The 22936-nt window shown below is 49.4% G+C and overlaps 2 protein-coding genes across 4 annotated transcripts in view; both read left to right on the top strand.

Annotated features, from left to right (window-relative positions):
- Positions 1 to 1753: 1753 nt before the first annotated feature.
- The window catches only part of GLT1D1 (glycosyltransferase 1 domain containing 1), a 64009-nt gene continuing 42826 nt past the window's right edge, over positions 1754 to 22936 (top strand). For 2 of the 3 annotated variants that reach the window (XR_013992442.1, XM_081036380.1), the window contains exons 1-4: positions 1754 to 1942; positions 9679 to 9827; positions 13084 to 13189; positions 16398 to 16449. Coding sequence is in view for 2 of the 3 variants with exons in the window: in XM_081036380.1 (XP_080892506.1) it covers positions 1875 to 1942; positions 9679 to 9827; positions 13084 to 13189; positions 16398 to 16449 (375 nt within the window). In the remaining variant the exon portion in view is untranslated. Of the gene's footprint in view, positions 1943 to 9678; positions 9828 to 13083; positions 13190 to 16397; positions 16450 to 22028; positions 22083 to 22936 lie in introns of all 3 variants that reach the window. The other variant, XM_081036379.1, reaches the window with a different exon arrangement.
- Positions 12110 to 12616, top strand: LOC308492518 (large ribosomal subunit protein uL23-like). Its single transcript, XM_081037637.1, has one exon. It carries the CDS (start codon positions 12116 to 12118, stop codon positions 12581 to 12583), a length of 468 nt encoding a protein of 155 aa, XP_080893763.1. The 5' UTR covers positions 12110 to 12115; the 3' UTR covers positions 12584 to 12616.

Raw genomic sequence — 22936 nt, 5'->3', positions numbered from 1 at the left:
ATGTACATATGTGAAGACCCTTATGCTAGAAGTATCTGCAGAAATCTCAGACGCCTGCAACCTTTTCTGGTCTACTGCCCCTCCCCCAGGAATTATTTCTGCATTATTATTTCTTTGTACCTACCTGGCATAGTACCTACTTGGGAGAATCATAAAAGACTTCATCAAAAGGAACTAATTAACTATGATACTGTTGGTGGGTTTTCTTGTTTTGCAAATGGGTAAATGGTAGCAATGAATGGATAAAGTAACAGGCCCCAGAAGTGACACGTCAGTGTCTCTTAATTTATAGAACAGATGTATTCCAGAAAAATTGAATAACAGCGAATTTCAGCCTAGCAGATCCTATTGTCGCGCTGACTCCTATTGAAGATCAGGAATGCAGTCTCGTAGGAATAAAATCTGACAACAGTGGAAATTCAATGATTTTAATTCAACAAGCGGCTATTGCTGCCTTCCCTACTCACGACCCTTGTCCTAGGCAAGCAGAGGCAAGGGCCCTGAGTGAGCTCACCATGTAGCTGGGGTGTGGGGGTGGGGCTGATTGCTCTGTGATTATAAAGCAGGATGGGATCAGAACAGGAGAAGGGACAAAGAGCCATGGTTGTAGGGGACAGTCCCAGATGAGGCAATGGCAGGCTTTGCTTTCATACATGCAGCCATTTTTGAAATGGGCCTCTTTAGTGGATTGAATGGTGGCCCTCCCAAAAGATATGTCCACACCCTAGTCCCTGGAACCAGTCATCTGCTGTGTGTAACCATCATTTTATTCAGGGTGGCAACGTGCCCAGGTAAGGGACTACATTTCCCAGCTGCCTTGGATGGAAGAGGTAGTCCTGTGGCCAATAAGATTAAGGCATAAATAAAGGCTGTGCTACATTCCAGCAGGAGCCCTTAAGATGAAATGCACCATTTCGGGCTCACTGTTTTGCCCTGGAATGTGAGATGAGGGTCCGGGCAGGAGCAGCCACACTGCACCCTGAGGCCATCTTGAGAACAGAGGCCCAACAGGAACAGGCTGGGGTCGAAAGAGAGAAGCCTGGGTCCCTGCTGACTATGGAGCCAAGAAATAAGCTTCAGTTGCTGACAGTCAACCAGGCTGTAAGCCGTAGTCAGTCAATAACGCCCTCCACCTTTTCTGCATTAAAGTCTGTCCTGGCCCCCGGGTCCTCCGAACCACCTCCAGTTTGGTGCGGATGTTTGTTGGAACCTACCATTTTCAGTATGCGCAGTTTATCTTCTAACACATCCGATGGGGGCAGCTGCTGCTTCGCTCCAGTCAGCTGTGGGACCGGCGGCTTCATAGCGCCAGACCTCTCCATGTTCCAGAGCTCTCAGAACCCCCGGAGCTGGTCTCCACGGGAGCGGACCTGGCCACCCTGGTCCCCGTGGGAGGGACTCTCAATCAGCGCTGGTCGGAGGTGCTGACCGGGGGTGGGACCCACTGACCCCTGGTGCCTGTGTGTGTCTGAGTGGGGGGTGTTCTCTGTGGCCACCCCGCTGTCCTCGAAAAGGCCCCCGCAACCCCCGCTGATGCTGGTCTCCAGGGAGCAGGCACTGCCACGCCTGGTCTCCCGGGAGCGACCCGCGGCCCCCCTGGGGCTCCCCCCTGGTGTCTTCTGCCTCCCACGGGCGGGCCCCGTGGGAGCCCCGGTCCGGGTCCCGCGGGGGCGGCCCCGCGCCCCTGCCCCCCCCCCAGCACGCGCCCCCTGCCGGCCACGTGCGCCCGGGCCCGGGGCGCTGGAACGGCGGCGGGCGGGACTGACCCCGCGGGACGCCCTCGGCCGGGTCCGCGTCCCGCCCCCGCCCCCGCCCCGGGCCCGGTCGCGGCGGGCGGTCGATGGCCGGGCGGCGACGGCGGCGGTGGCGGCGGCATGCGGCTCCTGTTCCTGGCGGCGCTGCGGCCGCACACGGGCAACGCGGTCACCGCGCAGCGCGTCCGGTAGGTGCGGCGGCCCCCGCACATCGCGGCGGGGCCGGGGCTCGGGGCCGGGGTCGGGGTCGGGGTCGGGGTCGGGGTCGGGGTCGGGCCCCCCGCCCGCCGGGCCTCCGGGAACCGCGAGCACAAACGGCCCGGCCCGCGCGGGCAGCCCCGGCCCCGGCCCCGCGCGCCTCGCGCGGCTGCCCCCACGCGCCCCGGGCCTCGCGTGGCGGGGGAGACCCCGTCAGGGGCCCGCGCTGGCGGGGCGGCCGGACGCGCGCGGAGGTGCTGGCGTGGCCTCCGCCCACCGTGGCCCGCGTGTCCTCACTGAGGCGTTCTGTGACCGCCCGGGGTTTGGGGACACAGCGACGCGAGGACAGTCGGCACTGCCTGACCCTTCCCGTTCAGGGGGACAGGGGAGACAGAATGGAAACACACGGAGCTGGGGTGTGACACGCACGAGTGTGACAGGGACCTGGCGTGCTCGTGCGCATGTGCCATTAGGCAGGATGCCCGGGAGGCCTGCCTGCCGGTGACGTTTGCGCGGAGCCCCGCGAGTGGAGGAGGGACCCCGGCAGCCGGGGGCTGGGGGGGGCAGCGGGGGCGCGGGCCCGGCCGTTGGGTCTGCTCCGCACACGTGTCCCGGCGCCTGGGCCGGAGCAGCCTGCCCCGCCCCCCCTCGGCATCCCCGTTCCCTCTCTCCTACCGGCCAGACTGCTGACCTGCTAAACACTTACCCTTCCCTGCAATTGTCTTGTTTTATGTTTACTTGTTTACTTTTCCCCCCTCCTCTCTGGAATGTAAGCTCTCAGGTCGGGGAGGGAGCTGCTTAGTGCCTGAAGCTTCACAGAAGCCTTTAAAACCAACCTGACTTGGCTTCCTGAGATTTCTCAAGTCATTTCCCCCTCTGGGTCTACTTCCTCATCATTAAAAACAGCCATGGGGGCCACCCCAACGGTTGAATGCCCCCCTGCTGCTTAAAACTTAGTTCTCCTGAAGATCCTAAGTGAAAATGATGGGTGGAAGGTACACGAGTTTTCTGGAGTTTACAGTTAGGATTTCACAGTGAGGATTTTCACTGCTCCGCGTCACCGTGAGTGTAATGCCAAGCTCTGCCCTCACTCACTGCGCATCTATAGCGAGGACCAGGCCTGTGGTCTTCCTCTCAGGAAGCACATCCCAGGGTGGGGAGCAGGGAGGGGGAAAACACTGCAGGAGGACCAGAGGAAAGGAGGCAATTTCAGAAAGTGATCTGTGCTGTGGGCCCCGGGAGGGCTCTCTGAGGTGGAGACATTCAGAGATCTGGGAGGATGGAATATATAGTGCTAGGAAATGAGGTCGGAGAGAGAGATGGCCGGTGCAGCTGAGCCTGTGTCCATGGCGGGGGGACAGTGTGTACTTAGGAAACTAGACAACACGTGGATTATTTAACATTGTGCGCCCGCCTGGAGCCACACATATGAGCCCACATCTTCCGCAGGCGCACACCTGCACCCACCCAAAGGGCCACTAGCTGTGCACTTTACTTACTTTTGGCCCATTTCAGAGGTACACGGGAAAGATGACTGTGTTAAGCTGCTCTTCTTAAATTCATGCATTCCTTTATTCGTCCCCTCATCACGTCTGTGGTGCACCTCAGACGCTGTGTGTCCTGGTAGGCTGTGGGGACCCCGATGGGAACCAGGCACACGAGTCTATGGAGGCGTTGACACTGGGGGGGGGGAGCAGAGAGGGGTACAGGGCCATTTAAGTGCATACTTGCTTCTTTGCTTTCCTGGCTGAACCGGATGCAGGATAAAGATTGTTCTCTTCGGTCTCTCTTCAGAGCAGCTTTTGTCTCCCCTGCACTCAACAACGATTGCTGGGGAGAAAAAGGAAAAAGCAGAAGCTGCTGGAAGACAACTCAGTCTTGTGCAAGCCTAGGCTCCTGGAAGGAATGATGCTGGGTGTCCTGGGGGAGGGGTGTGGGGGAGGTTCCTATGGTGACAGACCCTCCCCAGCCAAACACCAGTCAGCAGTGAGAACCAGAGGATCTTATCAGACTTCCTCTGTAAGAGACCCCTGCCCCTCCAAGAGAATAAGGTTGGGGTCCCCCTCAGTGTAGCAGGGGAGGGTGTCTGAGTTACACAAGACTGGATTTTAAAAAAAGGAGAAACGGGTCCATTCTTGCACACTCAAGTCTTTGGTTATAAACGATCACTGGATACATAAGTCCTGAGGCTGAATTGGGGGGACTGCATGCACACTGGAAGTCCAGGGCGCTCTGGGAGCCTCTAGGAGGGCAACCCATCCCAGGTGAGAGGTGAGGAGAGCCTGTCGGGCCTCCGGCCTCCTGCCCTCACTGCGGCAGGTTAGGCAATGGTGTTGCAGTCTGGCCTTATCCAGGAAGTGGAAGCTGGTAGTACCTGCCTCACAGGCTGGTTCTAGCATCACATGTGAGTTATACATTTTCAGTGTTTAAGACAAGGCCCGGAGTTCAGTTTGCTTAGTAAATGGGAGGTGTTGGGACAATTGGGACCTTGGTTGGCCAAGCGGGGCAGGATCAGCGAGAGGAGGGGTGTGTCCCAGGCGGGCGAGCAGGAGGCTGGTGGTAGACAGTGTGCCTCCTGAGGCTGAGTCGCGTGGCCTTGGCATGTGGAATTCTCTAAATCAGTGATTCTCCATGGGAGAATCCATGGGAGCTGAGGCTGAGAGGAGGTGCAGAAGAGGAAGGGACATTGGGCAATGTCTAGAGACATTTCTCGTTGTCACACTGGGAGGGGGGCTACTGGCATCTAGAGGGTACAGACCAGGGGTGCTGCAAAATCCCCTACAGTGCCCAGGACGGTTCTCAAACGGAGAACTGACCCAGCTTAAAAAGTCAGCAGTGCTGGGGCCGACAGACCCCGCTCGAGGTGGAGTCAGCCCCGTGGCCACAGAGGCAGGCAGGACCGTGTCACAGAGGACTTCAGTTCGTGCCGGGAACAGAATTAAACCATGAAGTGCCGTCCGAATTCTGTGCGGTCAGATCGTTTTGGCCGCAGTGTGGAGGGTTGGTTGGGATGGTGGCAGAGGACACGGGCACTTGGGTTTGCCATCGTTTGGAAGTAAAATTGACAGGGCTCAGGAATCAATTGTGGGCAGTGTCCAGCGACAAAATGAATGCAATTGAGTAGGGAGCTTGATGTCCTTTTTTCAAGGGGAGGCAATCCAGGGCTGGGGAGGCAAGAGCTGGTTTTCGGGAGGTTTGGAAGAGGCAACGTGGGGACAGGCGTGATTGGCTAGGAGGTCAGGAGGTCCCACCTTCTAGGGTCAGGTGAGCCAGCGAGAGCTGAATTGGGGACTGTGACTGGTGGAGGTCAGGTTTCCTTGACAGGTGTTTCCGTCCCGCAGCCCGACTTCGGCTGAGGTTTTTGACTGGGGCTGGACCATTGGGTGGCCTCCCATTTGTGGGTTCCGGTGCACAAATTAATTTTATCAGGAGCGAGGGAGGAAAACCCATGCCTTCCTGCATTGTAGAGAGAAAATATTGAGAGAAGGAAAGGGGAAACCTTAGGGATAGAGGGGTCTTTGTGGGTAGCTTGGGCCTCTGCTGTCTAGAAGATGTTTAGAATATGCAGACGAGAGAGTAGAAGGTGTTAAGGTAGAAAAACTTGTCTGGGGGTCAGTAACCAGAGAGTGACTGTTTTATTGTCTGTGTGGCCCTTTAACTATCCTTCAGTCGGTATGCGGCGTGTGGGGGTGCGTGTGTTAAGTTCTGCCCCTGGGGCTGTTAGGTAGCATTTTAAATATCTTTCAGTTTTCCTCCTGAGCACTTTAGTATTAGAATCTACAGCAGGACCTGCTCATTAGCATAAAGCATTTCAGAAGTAATAAGCGGGGTTAGGGGGTATGGTTTGCTGGGACGGTTACATGGGCCCTTGTGTGATCATAAGGTCAGGGAGCCTGCAGCACTGTCCCCTCCGTCCCCTGGCTCAACGAGGAGGTGGCTGGTCTGGCTGTCAGAGTAGGGCCTGCGGGGAGGGAACCTATGGTTCCCCACCCACCTCTCATTCCCTGAGGCGGTAAACATTTTCCAGAAGAACTTGCCAAACGTTTTCCAGAATATCTGCACCTCCCTGAACCAGGGACATGGATTCAGGTCAGTGCCTCACAGTTCAGGCCAAAATTAAAAAGCAGCTCCGGGGGCGGCCGGAGGCTCAGCTGGTTAGAGCGCGAGCTCTCAACAACAAGGTGCGGGTTCAATTCCCACATGGGATGGGGGGCTGCGCCCCCAGGAACTAAAGATTGAAAATGGCGACTGGACTTGGAGCTGAGCTGCGCCCTCCACAACTAGACTGAAGGACAATGACTTGGAGCTGGTGGGCCCTGGAGAAACACACTGTTCCCCAATATTCGCCCCCAATATTCCCCAATAAAATTTATGTATGTATATCTATCAGCTCCAGTGAGTTAGGAGAACAAGGTTCATATCATTTGTGGTGAAGAAATATACTGCACGAGTTAATGGATTAAAAAACAAAAAAGTACCACGGTTGCTTCAGCGACGAAGTGACGGGAAATCTCCATATAGTTTCAAAGGATATCTTCTGTTAGGATAAATAGGACACATCCTCAGAAACCTTGAAAGAATCTTCTAAACGGAGGCTGGACAAACTACTGCCTGAGGGTCAGGCAGAGGCGAGAAAGTCTAGAGGCTCAGAGCCCGTGGGCGGTAAGAGGGACCCTGTGTCCTCAGACCCTAAGGTAGTTCCTCTCTGGCCATTTCCAGGGAAATTTTCCCGTCCTGTTCTTAAACTAAACTGTCAGATACTCCGCTGGCTTCTTGGCTTCCTGGAGTTTTGTCTGCAGGGCTCGCTCGAAGGGGAGGGGAAAGCAAGGGAGAGGGGTGGGAAATAAGCAAAGGGGGAAGGATCCAGGCTTCTGCAGCCGCAGTCTGAGCTCTGAATTCAATCCAGGACGAGCGTGTTGGCATCAGAACTAAGGCAGCACCACGGTGGTGCCGAGCGCTGGACTTTGTGTGCTGGGCGGTGACTGTTTGTTCTCTCTCCAGCTGGGACAAGGTGTACGATTATAACATTATGACAGTGTTTGTGTTTGAGTGGAAGCACTTTAGATACCAAGAGCAAACAGAAGCCCAGAAGGAAACTAACTCGCTAACTAACTGGGAGGGCGAGGAAGAAGTCCACACTGGGCCCTGCTCCCTCCACGCCCCATTGCTGCCTGCTGTCCGAGGTGTCATTCCTGGCATGCCAAGACGTGAGAAGGAAAAAAGCCTGCGGGAAAGTTTTTGAGTTTTTTATTTTTCTTTAGCGGATCCCGGGAAACTGGATGTCGGTGAAGTTGACGGGAAGAGGCTATCTCATGTTTTCCCCCTGACGTACTAGTGGTTGGAAGTCAGTTCATGATTTCACTCAGCACATTTGTGATTGGGCATCTCCAGGGGGCACAGGGCTGCCAGCGTGCCCACCCCCCTCCTAGAGACACAGCCGTTGGCCACAGAGAACTTTTAGCTCCATGCTCAGCACTGTCGTCTGAAGAAGGTTCTAGCGTTCTAGCACGGGAAGCGAACATGGGCGTCGGGTTACATGGGTTATTTGGGAGTGATTGAGCCTGGAGGAAAGAGAAGGGTTGGGGATCAGGGACGCAATGGCTTCCAACAGGCAGATTTTATACAGACTAACAATAGAAACTCTAAGCTGCTTGTCTGTTGTGATACAGAGCTTTTCAGCCTTAAGTAACTCACATCCCAACCCAAACGGAGCTGGACAGTGAAGGGAACTTCGCGGTTTATCCGATAAAAAGTCTGGAGGTGGGGTGGGCTTCAGGGTTCATTTTGTAGCTAAGGTGGTATAGGCAGGAGTTGAGCTCCCGCTGGTTCTTGGGTCCACGCTCCCTTCTTGCTCGGTGTTCCTTGCAGCACTGCCTAACCCTGCATGGACCCTAGTTCAGGCCCAGCAAGCAAGAGTGAGTCTGAGCCTCTGAAAATGCAGCCCCAAGTCCCAGAATTGGATGTGGGGGGGTGGGGGTGCAGACAGGCGGGATACTGATTGGCAGGACCTGGCAGGAACAGCCCCGGGTCGGGACGGTGCATGGCACTGAGCCGAGGGGCGGGGACACTCAGGGTGTAGGAAGGGGGAACATGGGAATGACTGCTACAGAGGCAGCAAGTATCGCTGTGACACTTGTGCTCTGAGAAGTCAAAGAAAGGGGAAAAGCAGACCACCGTGAACTGCTGAAGATTTAAGGGAACAACCGATGTTAGTGACACTGCAGGAGCAAGGGATACCGTCGGGGGGGTTAACACCGGGAAGTTTTCCCCAGCCATTTAAGTACTTGGCGTTTCCTGGTAAATCGGCGGAGCGGGAGGCAGAGACGTGTGCACGGCCCCGCCTGTTGAGACTGGAATGGGGTGCAGGCGGGCGAACGCTCGTGTCATGGAGAATGTTCCAGCCCTCACATGAAACAAAGCAAACAGAAACAGCTAACATGACTTTGATCATATATTCTCTTTAGCTCAGTATATCCAAACAATTTGACGTGTCATCAGTATAAGAAATATTAAGGCGTTGTACGTGTTGTATTTTACAGTTGGCACGTGTCTGTCTGTTCCGACCAGTCACATTTCAAGTGCTCAGCTGGCACCGTTTCCTTACTAGACAGCGTGGGACTAGCCCCGCAGAGGGGTGCTTTCCCTCTAGCTTGGGGTAGGGCTCCTCATGTCTTAGAGTTCTTCACCCGCCACCCCCAATTCTTACGCTTCGTTAGTCTGCTCTTAGCAGACATTTGAATTTGAGACACTGCCTGATCCAGTGGCTTTGCCTGTTTTGTCCCCGGCCCTTTTTTCATTTAAAAAGAGTGATTTCCTAGCCGTCATGTCGAGTACAGGAATCCCCCGGGGAATCGCATTAAAAAGTAGATGGACTTTACAGCTTCCACAACACATTCACAGGGATCCTGTCTCACACAGTGACACCGTGTCCTGCACGGGCGTTGTTATTGTCTCACTTCACCACAGACGGGGACGTGGGGCAGTGTTCTCTCCAGTTTACCTTTCCAGACCCGGGCTCAAGGTCTGGGTGAGTGTTCACACAAGGACCTCCGTTTTGTGCCAAGACCTGTGTCATTTCTTTCATGCATGGGACATTCGTGAAATACTGTCCAGAGGGCAACGTTTTACAGTCCAGCACAGCCAACTTTCCCCACCTGTGAAACACCACCGTTCCCCCCATTGGGATGCAGGTGAACCCGCCGGGCTGCCAGGAGGTGCTGGTTCCGAGAGGCCCACAGGGTGGCTCGGCCACCAGGAATATTAGATTTCTGTCTGCCATCTCAGCGTCATGCAGGTGTCTTACTAAGAACTGGGTAACATATGCTTAAAAACAAACTTTGGGTGTCACCCAGAACTAATGGACAGGAGAAAAAAGTGGAATCAAGGAGATAAAGACGGAGCTTTCTGCCACAGCAAATGCCACTGACTAATGGCAGTGCCTTGTGTCTCACGGCTGCCAGCACTTCCTGAATTAGCCCTTCATCCCGCTGGCCTCGGGCCCAGCCAGTCCCAGGTATCAGAGACTGGGGTGGATGGTGACTGTCCTTGGCCATGACCTTGCTCTGTATTTCAGGTGGATTGCGTCTCCAAGACAATGCAGAGCAGACACAGCGTTAACTTTCTGATGTAATGGTCTTTGGATTTGAAATCTTTATCACGGCAGCAAACTGAGGTGCATTAATGTTTCTCCATCTTTTTCTTTCCCTGTTCATATGTTTTGATAAAGGGACCATCTAGAAGCCGCAGGTCACGTGTGTCTTCTGAAAGATGCCTTTGACTTTGATGGCCCATCCGAGATTGCAGCCCTCATCCAGGCGGAGGCCGTGGAGGCGGCGCTGGCTCTGCACCTGTACCGAGCAGGCCGGCTTTTGCAAGGTAACCCTCTCTCTTCCGCGGTGCAGCGAAAGGAACCGTGGAAACCACAGCGCCTCCCGTTAATGTCCAATTAAACACCCACAAGACAGCTTCTCTGGTTTACCCGGTTCCACAAGGGAACACAGTCGTCCTTCTGGTTTGTTTTTCTTACCGGTAATTTTCTAAAATGGTATATGTAACTGCCAATTAAGAACAGACTAATGTATAAGCTCTTTTTACTGCATGAGGGGCATTATCCTGAATGTTTTCAATGTGTCTTTCCCTAACTCACAGTATCATTTTTAGAATGAAAACAAAACTCTTTTACAAAATATAGAATGGGCACCCATGAACGATGTTAGTGCACTGATTTACAAATGAGGGAATAACGAGATGCTAAAGACAGTTTGACAAGCATCAGTGATTTCATAAAGAATATTAGAATTAGGTTGCTAGGTTTGCACCTGACCCCTGTCCTAGGGGGGCTATCGTTTCTGCTGGTATAGGAGTCAAGGTTCTCCAAAGAAACAGAGCCAAAGGGACTGAGAGAGACGTGAGAGAGGAGATTCATTACAGGGATTGGCTCATGTGCTGTGGGGGCCACGCAGTCCCGTGACCTGCCGTCTGCAGGCTGGAAACCCAGGAAAGCTGGTTCCGTCCGAGTCCAAAGCCTGAGAACCGGGTGTTAATGGTGTCAGTCCCAGTTTGAGAACCAGGAGTGCCGCTGTCTGCGGGCAGGAGGAGACGGACGTCCCAGCTCAAGCAGATGAGCTGAATTAGGTCTTCCCCAGCCTTTTTGTTCTTTTTGGGCCCTTGATGGATTTGTGCTGCCCACCTGCACAGGTGAGGGTGACCTCAAAGTCTACCAGTGGAAATGCTAATTTCCCCCCGAGACGCCTTCACAGAGACACTGAGACATAACATTTTGCCAGCACTCTGGGTGTCAAGTGAACGCATAACATTGACCATCACAATGACCATCACAAGAACCATTTGCATCTCCACCTGATGCAAAGCTGCAGAGTATTTAATGCAGCTTCACAGAGTGTGAGCTCTTCATTCATAGTCAATAGTGACATCAAACAGCAGCACCTGCTCTTAGAAAATTAGCTCTCCCGTTTTGCAGTTTCACCAAAAGAGACTTTCTCTGCTATTTTCCTTCGCCTCCTTTAGTAGCAGGTTTTTATGAGGGAGAGTGTTTCTTGGTGGAGATGGGAAGAGCTTCCTCCATGGCTGTACCAGGTTAGCACTCACCCGGGGCTGAAAAGAACGCACGTTTATTATCCTGTAGTCCTGGGGGTCAGAAAGCTGAAATGGAGCTCGCTGCGCTAAAACCAGGATGTGGGCAGGGCTTTCTCTGTTTGGAGGTTCTTGTGGGGACCCTGTTTCCTTACTGTTCCCACCTCTGGAGACAGCACAGTCCTTGGGTCACGGACCCCTTGCTCTTCAAAGCTGGCAGCCGGTGGCCAGTTGAGTCCTCACACTGCATTATGCTGACCTGCTCCCTCCACACTAAGGACCCCACGATTACACTGGGCCACCTGGGTTACCCGGGGTCATCTCCCCCACTTTAAGGATAGCTGACTAGCAACCTCAGTTCTATCTCAGCTGCATTTCCATTTCCCCTGTAACAGATTTGTAGGTTCCAGGAATTAGGATATGGACATCCTGGGAGGCCATTATTTTACCTACCACAGGCCCTCCGCCCTTCATTCTGCAAAGATTCAGGTCCGTCCCACATGCTAAAATCATTCACCCTATGTCAGCATCCCTAAAAGTCTAAACTCACTGCAGAACGGGAGTCATCTGTATTGGGTTTGTTTCTCTATGTCTATCTGTGTGTATTTTTGGAAAAGGTACATGTCCACAGTATGAGCAGAATAAATATGTTCCTGTCCCAATCCTTGCACACTTTGCACACACAGCACCTTGAGTATTTTGGGTCCCCGCCATGATTTGTCATTCCTGTGGCACTGCATGTTCCCCGGAGGTATGTCATGGCGTCTGCATGTCCTTCATCTCCCTCTTAGTTCCTCGCTCCATGGCGCCTGTTACTACCGTGTGTCCCCGAAGGTAAGGCCTAGCTGGACAATCAACTCTAATGCGTCTTCTGGAGAAAAAAGTCGTATAGGATCCGGTTTTATTTTACTATAAGACCGGTATATAATATAATATAATATAATATAATATAATATAATATAATATAATATAATATAATATAATATAATATAATAAATACTGGGTCTTATATAAGACCAGGTCTTATATTAATTTTTGCTCCAAAAGACGCATTAGAGCTTTTCACGAAGATGGCGCCGAAAGCGAAGAAGGAAGCCCCTGCCCCTCCCACAGCCGAAGCCAAAGCGAAGGCTTTGAAGGCAAAGAAAGCGGTCCTAAAAGGCGTCCACAGCCACAAAAAAAAGAAGATCCGGATGTCACCCACCTTCCGAAGGCCCAAGACACTGCGGCTCCGAAGGCAGCCTAAATATCCTCGGAAGAGCGCTCCCAGGAGAAACAAGCTTGACCACTATGCCTTCATCAAATTCCCCCTAACTACCGAGTTGGCCATGAAGAAGATAGAAGACAACAATACACTTGTGTTCATTGTGGACGTCAAGGCCAACAAGCACCAGATCAAACCGGCTGTGAAGAAGCTCTATGACATTGACGTGGCCAAGGTCAACACCCTGATCAGGCCTGATGGAGAGAAGGCATATGTTCGGCTGGCTCCTGACTACGATGCTTTGGATGTTGCCAACAAAATTGGGATCATCTAAACTGAGTCCAGCTGGCTAATTCTAAATACAAACGTTTTTCACTGTAGAAAAAAAAAAAAAAAAGACGCATTAGAGCTGATTGTCTGGCTAGGTCTTATTTTTGGGGAAACACGGTACCATCATGGCAGGACTCAATTTGAAGAGGTCTTTTTCTGTCAAACACCCAGTAATAGTTCTAGATGAGCCCATTTCCTAGGAATGATAAGCTTGGCTTTGATAGATGGTGGCAAACAATATTATTCATTGTTGAATTCTAAAACAAACTGATTTCAAACAGTCCCGACCACAGTGGCCAGTGTCTCATGTGATTAATCCCGGGTCATGCTTATCATAGTGATACCCAGCCTACCATGCGGGAGACCTGGGTAAAACTAAACTAACAACACAGCTCGCTCCCTGTGTTCTGGGAGCTTCGGTTTTTAGTATCACTGTGTTGGGACGGGTTGGTGAGGGATTTCCCAAGGCTGCACACTGCTTTGTTAACTGTCCTAATTTTGCAGGTCATGGAATTCCTTTTGGAATCATCTTCGGTGGAACTGATTTAAATGAAGATGTTAACCAGGGAGAAAAAAACCAAGTGATGGGGAAAGTCCTTGAAGAAGCCAGGTACTACCGGAGAGCATTTCGAGGCATTAGAGATTTAACTGTTTTGGGTGGAATTCATGGAAACAAAAAGACTGAGGAAACCAAGAGTTTGGGAGGTTTACATCTTGCCATATAAAGCCATCTTCTTTCTATCATTTCATTTTATTTCTCTTCCATTTGGTACATTCTTACTTTGCCACGAATAGTCCTTGTAAACAAGTTACTGCCATTGAGTAATTCTCCGACTCCAGTTAATGTTGGATGAACATTCTGGGGATGTTGGGAAGGTCCATGAGGGAGATCCTTGTGGCTCCTTAAAGAGAATACAGCAGATAAACCCCGGCTTTATTAGTGCACAAGTTAGGACCCACTTTGCATCAATGTGTCCATGTATGGTCTTTTTGATGTGGCTCTTATTTCTACAGATTTCTGGATTATGTAAAAACCATTTGTGAGAGGGGCCACCAACTGGATTTCCCAATGGGGTTGCTGCGGGCATTTGGGACAGGGCGGTTATTCATTGTCGGGGGCTGTCCCGCACATCCATCCCCCTGGACACTGCATGTGAATAGCACCTGCCAGGTGCTATAATCTAACATGTCTCTACATGTTTCTAGCTCCCGGGATGGTAGTGGTTATTGCCCTGGACACACATGTAGCAATGCAATCTTTTTAAAATAGAGAGTGCAGTGTGTGTGTGCGCGCGCACCTGTATGTACGCGATTGGACTCACCTTGGAAGGTGATCTGTCATAGGTTTTCTTGATGTTGTTCTTATACTCTCAAAATGTATTATCTTTAGGCCCATGTACTTTGTAATGTACTGTCTTGTAGAAGGAAAAGAATTCTGCTTGGTAGAAACAATATTGAATGAATTTCTCTTGTAGTATTATCATTAGCATTATTCTTTGCATTGTTATTAAAACACGCATTGATTTTTATTTGCAGGGTATCGATTGAGGTTAGTGGGCAGGAAAGTTGCACGAATCATCGATTTCTTGTCCGACACAATATGGCACATTTCTATAAAACAAAGTATTGAACCTGTCTAGCTTTATAATGAGTGTTTCATTTTTAATCAAAATTGTAACTAGTTATATTTTCCCCATCAGGTATATTTTACAACTTTTTTTGGTGTATTTTAAACTTTTTTTCTATATCGTATAATATTCAAACTTATTTTAGAGTCAGGCTTTTGGCTTATAATATAATGAGTATTTGGTAATTATATTAGAAATACCAAAATTAAATAAGGAGTATTGAAAATTTGTGGAAATTTGTGGAAAAGGACCATCTGCTGGGCTGCGATGCCTGCCTCCCTCACCCGCTGCACCAGCTCCCACACGGGCGCTGTTTTCCTGCACTCTCCTCCCTGCCCCCACCCTCCGTCCCTCACCCTGAACAGCAGGACTTCCCCTTGGATCACTGGTTCACTCACTTATTCAGTCAGCAGGTATTTTTGTATGCCTGCGGGGTGCCAGGTATTCTTGGTGCTGGGAGGTAGCGCAGAGCCCTGTTCCAGATGGCACCGAGCTGACATTCCCAAGGCAAAGCCGGTACTAATCATGCTTGCCAAATGTGTGGATCTAACGTCCCACAAAAGTCATCCTGAGGATTGCATCTGAGCATTTATCTGTAAAGGCTGCTTTGGGGTAAAATGCACGGTCTTTATAGCACTGGCTTCATGCCCTGCTCGGCAGCTTTTCTCTGCTCTTCGGGTTTTGCTCTTTTTCTGAAAGTTTGAGGTTGTTCGCTGGCCATGTGGGGTGCTCTGGTGTCTTGCAGAAGACATGGTAGTAGTGGTGTTAGTACCAGTAGAAAATAGTAACAGAAAATACCTATCGGGTGTTAAATTAACTAGGGAGCGGGAACGCTGGCAGGCAGGGTGTTGTTTAATTCTTTGATTCTTAAGTTTCTCATCACTGCAGACTCCCCCAAAGGAGGGTTTCTACACTACCCTTGCAATTTCTATTTAGTTGCTTTTCTTCCTTTTTATCCTCATTTCTCAGAATAAAGCTGATTCCGTCAGAATATTTGTATTTCTTGTCAATGTACAGGTAGCGTGGGGGGGCGTGTCCTAAGTGATGCCCCCAAACTGGTCCCTGTTGGCGGAGCCTGACTCTGCACCACCTGTGGGCCCTGGTGGCGCGAGTGGGCTCAGATGCCCGGTCTGGCGTGATCTGCTTGTCCCCGTGAGCCTCATTATACCCAAGGGAAGGTTTCCTTATTTCTCCCTTCAGTAGAGGACATGCGATGCTGTCTGGAATGGGTGACGGCGTTGTAGGACAAGGAGGATGAGGATGAGACAGGCAAGGCAGAGGCACTCTGGAGAAGGGCACCCCGTCCTTCCCGGTCACACTAGTGGGCGGGAATTGTCCATTTAGCCTCAACAGTGATTCCTGCAGTGTTTGCCCCGTAGTGATTTTCTATTTCCCCTACTCCTCCTACATGTATTAATTGGAATTCTACCATAAGGAGGAGTTGTCTGTTTGACCCCACTGACTTATTCAGTTATTTCTTTACATCAGTATGGCTCAAGGCCATTAGTTTTACTTTGCTCCATGGGTGACTCCTCACTTTCATTGTTAGTTTGGATGCTCCAGTTGTCCCAGCCACGGCCGTTGGAGATGCGTTGACTCCTGTGTCCTTTTGCCAGGCCCTCGGCATTTTATTTTTGTTTTGTTTTTGAGCACGTTCTTACTGGCTGGCACCGTAAGGTGTTCCTGGTTCGTCCCATATGAATTTGGCCCGACGTCTGGAGACAGCCACTTCAGTACATTCAGATGGCAGCAGTCGTTATCCGTGTCCCTTCAGTGGGACTTAGAACGCATCAGCATAGTCTCCCTTTGGCGCAGCCAGTGGACTGAGTAGCCGGCCCTGGGACGGTCAGAGGGCACATTGAGGTCCTTGCTTCCCTCTTGCATCTGACTTTTGGCTTTAACCTTGGTTCTCTGACCTTGTGTAGAAGGAACACACAAGAAAAATAGGACGTTCTAGCTCCATTTATTTATTTCTTGCATACACAACATTTTCTTTTTTTTTTTTTATGTGAGCAGAGAGGAAAGCCGATGGCTGATGACCACGAGTAATAAAGAGTGATTACACTTTCAATTGAGCTCCTTCCCTTGGCTCTCACAGTTTGGTCTGAAGTGCTGCTTTGTAGTTCTGTTAATTGAATTCTGCCCTAATTGTTGCCATTTTTATTTTTATTTTTTTGTTCGTTTTACTAGGTTTGCAGTCGCTTTCACAGAGTCCATGAAGGAAATGGCACGCCTGCAGTGGGTATGTATTTATTTTGTTTTGTTATTTTGGTTGTGCTGGTGAAGTTGCAGAGTTGGGAAAGGCAGTTTTATGGGAAGCGACAATTTCCCATCGACACCGCCTGTTGTAGCCACAGTAGCGTATTATGTTTCCCATCTATTGATGTTTTTTATTTGTGCAGCTTCTCTTAAAACTGCACTGACTTTTTTTATGTGCTTATTGAATAGCGAAAATAGCCCAATAGCCAAATCTTAATGTTTTGTCTGTTTTATATGTTCAGGTCGGGTGGTTTACAGGCTGTGCTGTAAATGTTGCAGCACCTGGTCACAGGCAGAACAATCTCCCAGGTGGCAGATGAAGTGTCCAAGTTACACTGTTTATTTGAAGAGCTTTAGAGAATCGGCGACTTTGTAGCTGGACAAGTTCACCCCCTTATGAGTGGGGGGGGGCAGGTGAAATGAGCTGCTGGGAGCCTGAGTTCTCAGTGGGCAGTTATGTAAAGGCACAATAGAGCTTGTGCCTGTAAAACTCCAGGAAAGGCCACGCCGAAGGTCACTTCCTCTGGTGGACCATAGGCATGAGCCTTTCCTCTCTGGTGGGGAGCCCGCGGTGGGCCATGTCGCCAGCATGCTGGTCCCCGTGCTCTGCAAGCTCGCCCTCTGTGGGAGCCACTCCTGTGCGTGAGGTCCCGGGCTCTGCACATTCGTCATAGAATTTCAGTCTGTAAAATTTGGCACTTGGTGACTGCTGCAGTGGGTCAGGGACAAACACTGTCCTTTGAGGGACTGGTGGTCCCTTCCCCAAAGCTCGGGAAACCCCATGCGTGTGATGGTGACGTCTCCCTGGGACAGCAGGCTCTTACCCTTCCCATCAACGCTTCCCAGGCAGAGCAGGGAGGCTGCATCTCTTAGTGCAGTTCAATGAGTGGTCAGCCTCAGAATCAAAAAGGACGGCCTCCTGGCGTCTAGTTATGCTGTCCCCTTTGCCAGCCTCCTCATCTAAACCAGGGGTCTCAGCGTGGGGGCCTGAGGGCTTTACAGGCTCCACAGCGGCAAGCCGTTCTCATCGTAATGCTGACGTATTTTGCCCTTCTCCACCGTTGGAAAGGTGACGATGAAGTAGCCTGCTGATGCCCTGACACTCGTCAGGAGTCACCCACAGCCCTCTGAGTCACTGACCATTTCTTGTCACCCACTTGTAGTTTCAAAACAAAATCACTTAAGAATCTCCAGGCAAAGCAACAGAAATTATTAACTTTGTGAAATATTAGCCTCAGAATACAGTTTTCAAATGTTCTGTGGCGAAACAGGAGACGCATGAAGGTCTTTTGCTGTGATCTGAATGGAATGTGCTGGTTCTTGCGAAGAGGCCCTGGGGTGACAGTCTGAGTTGCAAACTGAACTCGCCACTTCTGGACACGATTTTTCTTATCTGAAAGGGTGACTAACAGACAGGCCGTGGTTATTCAGACTTGGGCGTTCGGTAGACAGTTCCTTCACAATGAATGAATGGAGCCAGTCAGGTCAAGAAAAACAGCTGGCAGTATTCGTTGCCAGTGGTAACATGCGAATTGTTGAGCCAGAATTAGAGTTACAGAGAAGCCTGACAGCTTCCCCATAAAGACTTTCCTGATAAGATCGGGAGTCATATTAACAAACGTGATTTTTTCGGGATGTTGTATAATGAAACGTTTCAACATTTGGAAGATTGATATCACTCATGGAAACAGTATTTTTCAAATGACATGGCATTAATACAGAACCATGCGTAGGTAAAGGTTTATTCAAGGTGTAAGAGACACCATGGACCTTAATGTAAGAGTGTGAGATGATTCCAGCTCTCAGACTGCAACTGCCCTTTAAGACATCACCGTTTGTTGAGTTTCGGTGTAGTACCCAAGAATAGCAGCTGTAAGTGACCTGAGACAGCTAGTAAAGTTCTCCTCCCCTCCCAACTACCATCAATGAGATGGTGGCTTTCTTCATATACCACAGTCAGGACGACACATGGAAAACGGATGGGATGGAACAGCAAACAGGAGAACGCAGAGGTCTCCTGTTATGCCAGAGAGGAAAGAAAGCTTTTTCCTGTCGAAGCACGTTCCTTCCCCATGAATTCCTTGCCCTTTTCCCTAACTTCTGTCTTGCTCATTACTTCTGTCCATCAATCTGTGACCCTCCCGAGTCAGTGCAGGTGTGTTCACTTACTGTACCACTTACTTTCTGCTGCATAGCAAATCACATCAAATGTAGTTCATACTCATTACACACACGCACGCACATGCACACACATGCACACACACATACACGCACGCACATGCACACACGTGCACATACATGCACACACGTGCACACATACATGCACACATACATGCACACACACACACTTTATTTTTCTCGAATATTTTAAAACATCACAGCTGTCATGCCATTTCACCTGTAAATAATATACCATTTTACCTCTGAACGCACCTTGATAAAGAATGCTTTTTAACGTACGCACCACGTTGGGGGTAGTTTTTAGTGGGAAGACGACAGCATGTAAGGAAGAAATGAAGAGGGGCTCACGTGTGTTAACACAATTTATGATTTTTGATCAACACATTTTGGAGGAACTTGAGGGAAGGCATTTGGATGGGGGAAGGGAGAGGAACGGGATCCCTGAGTTCCAGACAAATGGAATTAGAGCCCAGTTGGGCTGGGGGTGAGTATTCAGAATACAGCTTCCAGGGGTGGCTGTCCCCTGAAGAGGGCGCAGTGGGAGACAGAGGTCTGGGGTCGCCCAGGTCAAGGGGATAACTGAAGCATGGAAATGATTATCCTTGGATGAGTTTAACTTTCCAATATAATAAGGAAACACTACTAAAAGCAGGTGGATTACACTTGGGGCGGGCTGGGCAGCTACACCGTTGTTTTGTGCTGTCAGAAGGATCGTCTTCCGTCTCAGAACTAAGCTGACCATTCATTTGGTGGTCACTTGAGTGGCCAGCCACACATCTACTCCAACCCTGGGTCAGCCGTCTTTGTTTGCAGAAAGACACTCTTCCAGGTAAAATAACCAGGCATCTGAGAAAATCCCGAGACGGCAGCAAAATTTGTTTGATCTTGGGTGATGATGTCAGAGGTACTATAATGAAAGCTAATAAAAGTAAGGATGAATTTGTTTTTATCATTTCAGTGGTGGGGGTTAGTTATTAAATTCGAAGGTGAATTGTTTTTTAATAGGTTTTTGTATTTTTATTTAGTGTGGGTGATTTTTCAATACAGTTCAGTTCAATACCTTTATTTGATTAGTCTTGCAAATAAAAACTACGTATAAATATAAAGGTTCATCATTCAGCCATATTCATATAATTATTTTAGGTGGATTTTTGTAGAGGGACTAGTTTCATTTCTGTATCCTGAACAGTGACACAGTTTTTGAGTAATTAAATTTTACCCTTCATTAGTAAACCACCAGCTTTTGTTTCCAGTGTGAGATGTTTGCTATTTTAGTGAGCAGCATGCTTCAGATTGTAGATTAGTTGATCCTACCTAATTATTATCAAACCAGAATCAAATGCCAATAATCTCAGATGAGAACGAATTACGGCATTTGCTTCTCATTGCTTTTGTCACTTCAAAAGAGGGACTATACATTATATAGTTTATGTGGGTATATACGTAGCTTTGAGCATAAACTCTGGTCTAAAACTTGTGTTTCTCAAGCGTAATTTAAATGAGGACACATGTAAACATAGGCACACTCTTGATGCCAGGGCTGTTCCCAGCCAGACACCACAACCCACGAAGGTGAGCCATGAATGTAATTTTAAATTTTCTGGTAGTTGCATTAAAAAAAGTAAGTGGAAAGAAGTAAAATTAGTTTTAATAGTATATTTTATTTAACCCTCTGCCTGGAGTTAGCCAAACTGCAAAGTTTGTGTCCCCAGGAGCCCTCACTTCTGGCACCAACTGTGAGTTCCCCTGAAGTTTGCTGGTTTGCTTGGAGGATTCACAGAACTAAGCATTACCTTACGCTCACGGTTATGGTTTATTACTGGGAACGGGTGCAGACTGAAATCAGCCATCTAAGGAGACACGTAGGGCCAAGCTTTCAGTGCCTTCTACCCCAGGGAATTAAGGCATCTTACCCTCTGGTTATTGACCTGAGACCATATGCACAAAGGACTGGCCCCCCAGGTAAGTTCACCCACGTTTGTTGCCCAGAGTTTTTCAGGGCTTCATTAGGTAGGCTGGATTGATTGGTTAATTCATTGCCCACATGGTTAAATGCAGTCTCCATCAGCTGATACTGCTGGACCCGAAGTTCACACCCTAAATCACATTTGGTCTTTCTGGCATGGCAGCCCTCACCTAACACTATTGGTTGTGGCTGGCCCCACCCCACACAAAGACACGCCTCTCAGGTATCACACAGATTATTTCCCAGAATCCACAGGCAAAGGCCAGCCCTCTCCTGGGCCAAGGCTGCCTTCTTTGTATCCACAATCTTATTATTTCAACATGTAAGCAGTATACAAACGACTAAGGAGGCATTTTGCATTCTTTTATACTCAGTCTTCGAAATCCAATCGCCGTTCAGACCATGTCCCTTTCAGGGTCTCAGTAGCTTCTGGAGGCTGGTGGCTGCTGTGTTGGATAGCACGTGCCTACAAGTGCCCTGTTTTAAGGCTGCTAAAACACAGACTCATGCAGTCGCGGGTCATGGGAGACATATTAACAAAAATGTGCCAAGGGAGGGTTTATTTTGCAAGCCATGGGTGAATTTCAGCCCTCGAGAAAGCTGGGATGTGCCTTTAAAGACGTTATTTTGGAGGCTGCATTTATCATCACCAATCTGTCTTTGGCTGACTCTGCACAAATTACTTTGATTGGATTTCAATAAAGATGGTTTTATTTTCTCTCTTTTAATTTGAAATGCCTTTGTTTGGGCTCAGGTCGTTATTATTATTTTTTTTAGTGTTGTTTTTATCAGCCGTAATTCAATATCGTGCCTATTAGTAAACTGCACAACCCCAGAGGGCTCTTCGCCGGGTCCCCGTGCTGTTATTAATACTTATCATGCAAGCGCAGCAGTGCTTGTGTACTGGGATGGCCTGACTCTGGTTTGTGATATTGGGAACTCGTATTGGCATTTTTTTAGGAATTGGATTCACTATACATGTCTAAGCGATATAGGCTTTGTGGGAATGTAAAAGTAGCCCGTATAGAATTTTGATGTCCTTTTACAGTACGTACTAGATATACGCAGAATGCAAATCTAGGTACTTGGAGATCTAGTCCAAGTTTAGAATGCTTTCTCTAAATTCGCCTTTCACCAGAAAATGTATGTATTTCACCAAAAAATTAAAAATGAGTGAGAGGTACATCTTACTCGATGGCTCTTCTCTCGGCAGAAGCAATGATTATGGTTTAATATACCTGCACTGGGGTCAAAACCCCACAGGCCTATGGGGTTTTTACTGCACTATTTGCACGCTTTTTCGGACAGAACTCTGATAAGAGGACTTTCTCTAAATTCCAATTATTTATGAACTATTTTTAGAAAGTCTTGAGTTTAAGTACTACTGCTTGATGCAGTTTCCCAATTCACGGCAGCACGACGGTGACCCAAATGACACAGCCGTACACTTTTCTGAGGTTAGCACGGAGGTAAGCCTCCTGGCGGGGGTGCCTTGCAGCGGTTTGTTTGGCTGGCTTTTAACGTGGCAACTCTGACTCACTGCCTTCTGGCCTACTTTACCTTGGCATTTATTAAAGAGAAATAACTTCCTTGGAGCAGTTGTCAGGCGACACCTACCGTGCCAATGTGTGCTCAGTGTGTGCATGTGCTCATCAAAATTCTTTTGGAAACTGAAACACAGAAAGCAAGACAGATTTCATTGGCTGTCACCTGCGCTGGTCATGGCACAGGTGAGCTGAAAAGTTAGTGCTGGCCTGACGTGCGCGAGCTGCTTAGCGACTAATGGCTGCGTGTCTAGTGAAGTTCTGACGACTGCCCCTTCTCCTCGCATGGCCCACTGCTGCGTATCTGACTATCTCCGAAAATCATTGTGGCGGTCCCAGCAGCGACAGACCATGTCTTTGATTAGTTTCTAACACGATGGAACCTGAAAAGTATTCCTGTCGTGGGTTTCATCTTTTGACTCTAGCTTATAGGTTGGCCCTCCCCACAAATGATCAGCAGGAGAAGCCCTGGGGACTGGTCATGCCCAGGAAGCTCATCATTTTTAGTAACTTCTATACTTCTATTAAGACCAGCTCTCCTCAGAGACGTCGCAATGGGACGGCAAGTGTTCTTTGCAGCCCCCCTGCCCCCCATGAGATCCCTGGGAACTGAAATGTTTTAAAATAACTCAAAGGATGGAAACCTTGTCAGTGTCAGAACCTAGAAGTCAAGTTTACCTTTTACCTGACCCGCAGCTCGCACATTGGTTCTAATTCTTCAAGTCTCGAAGGCAGAGAAAGGTAGGACAGGTCTTTGAATAACCAGCGGTAATTCCGAG

This window comes from Rhinolophus hipposideros (genome assembly GCF_964194185.1).
Source record: "Rhinolophus hipposideros genome assembly, chromosome: 24".
NCBI lineage: Eukaryota > Metazoa > Chordata > Mammalia > Chiroptera > Rhinolophidae > Rhinolophus > Rhinolophus hipposideros.
The sequence above is the reverse complement of the archived record's forward strand: the minus strand, read 5'-3'. Positions and strand labels throughout refer to the sequence as shown.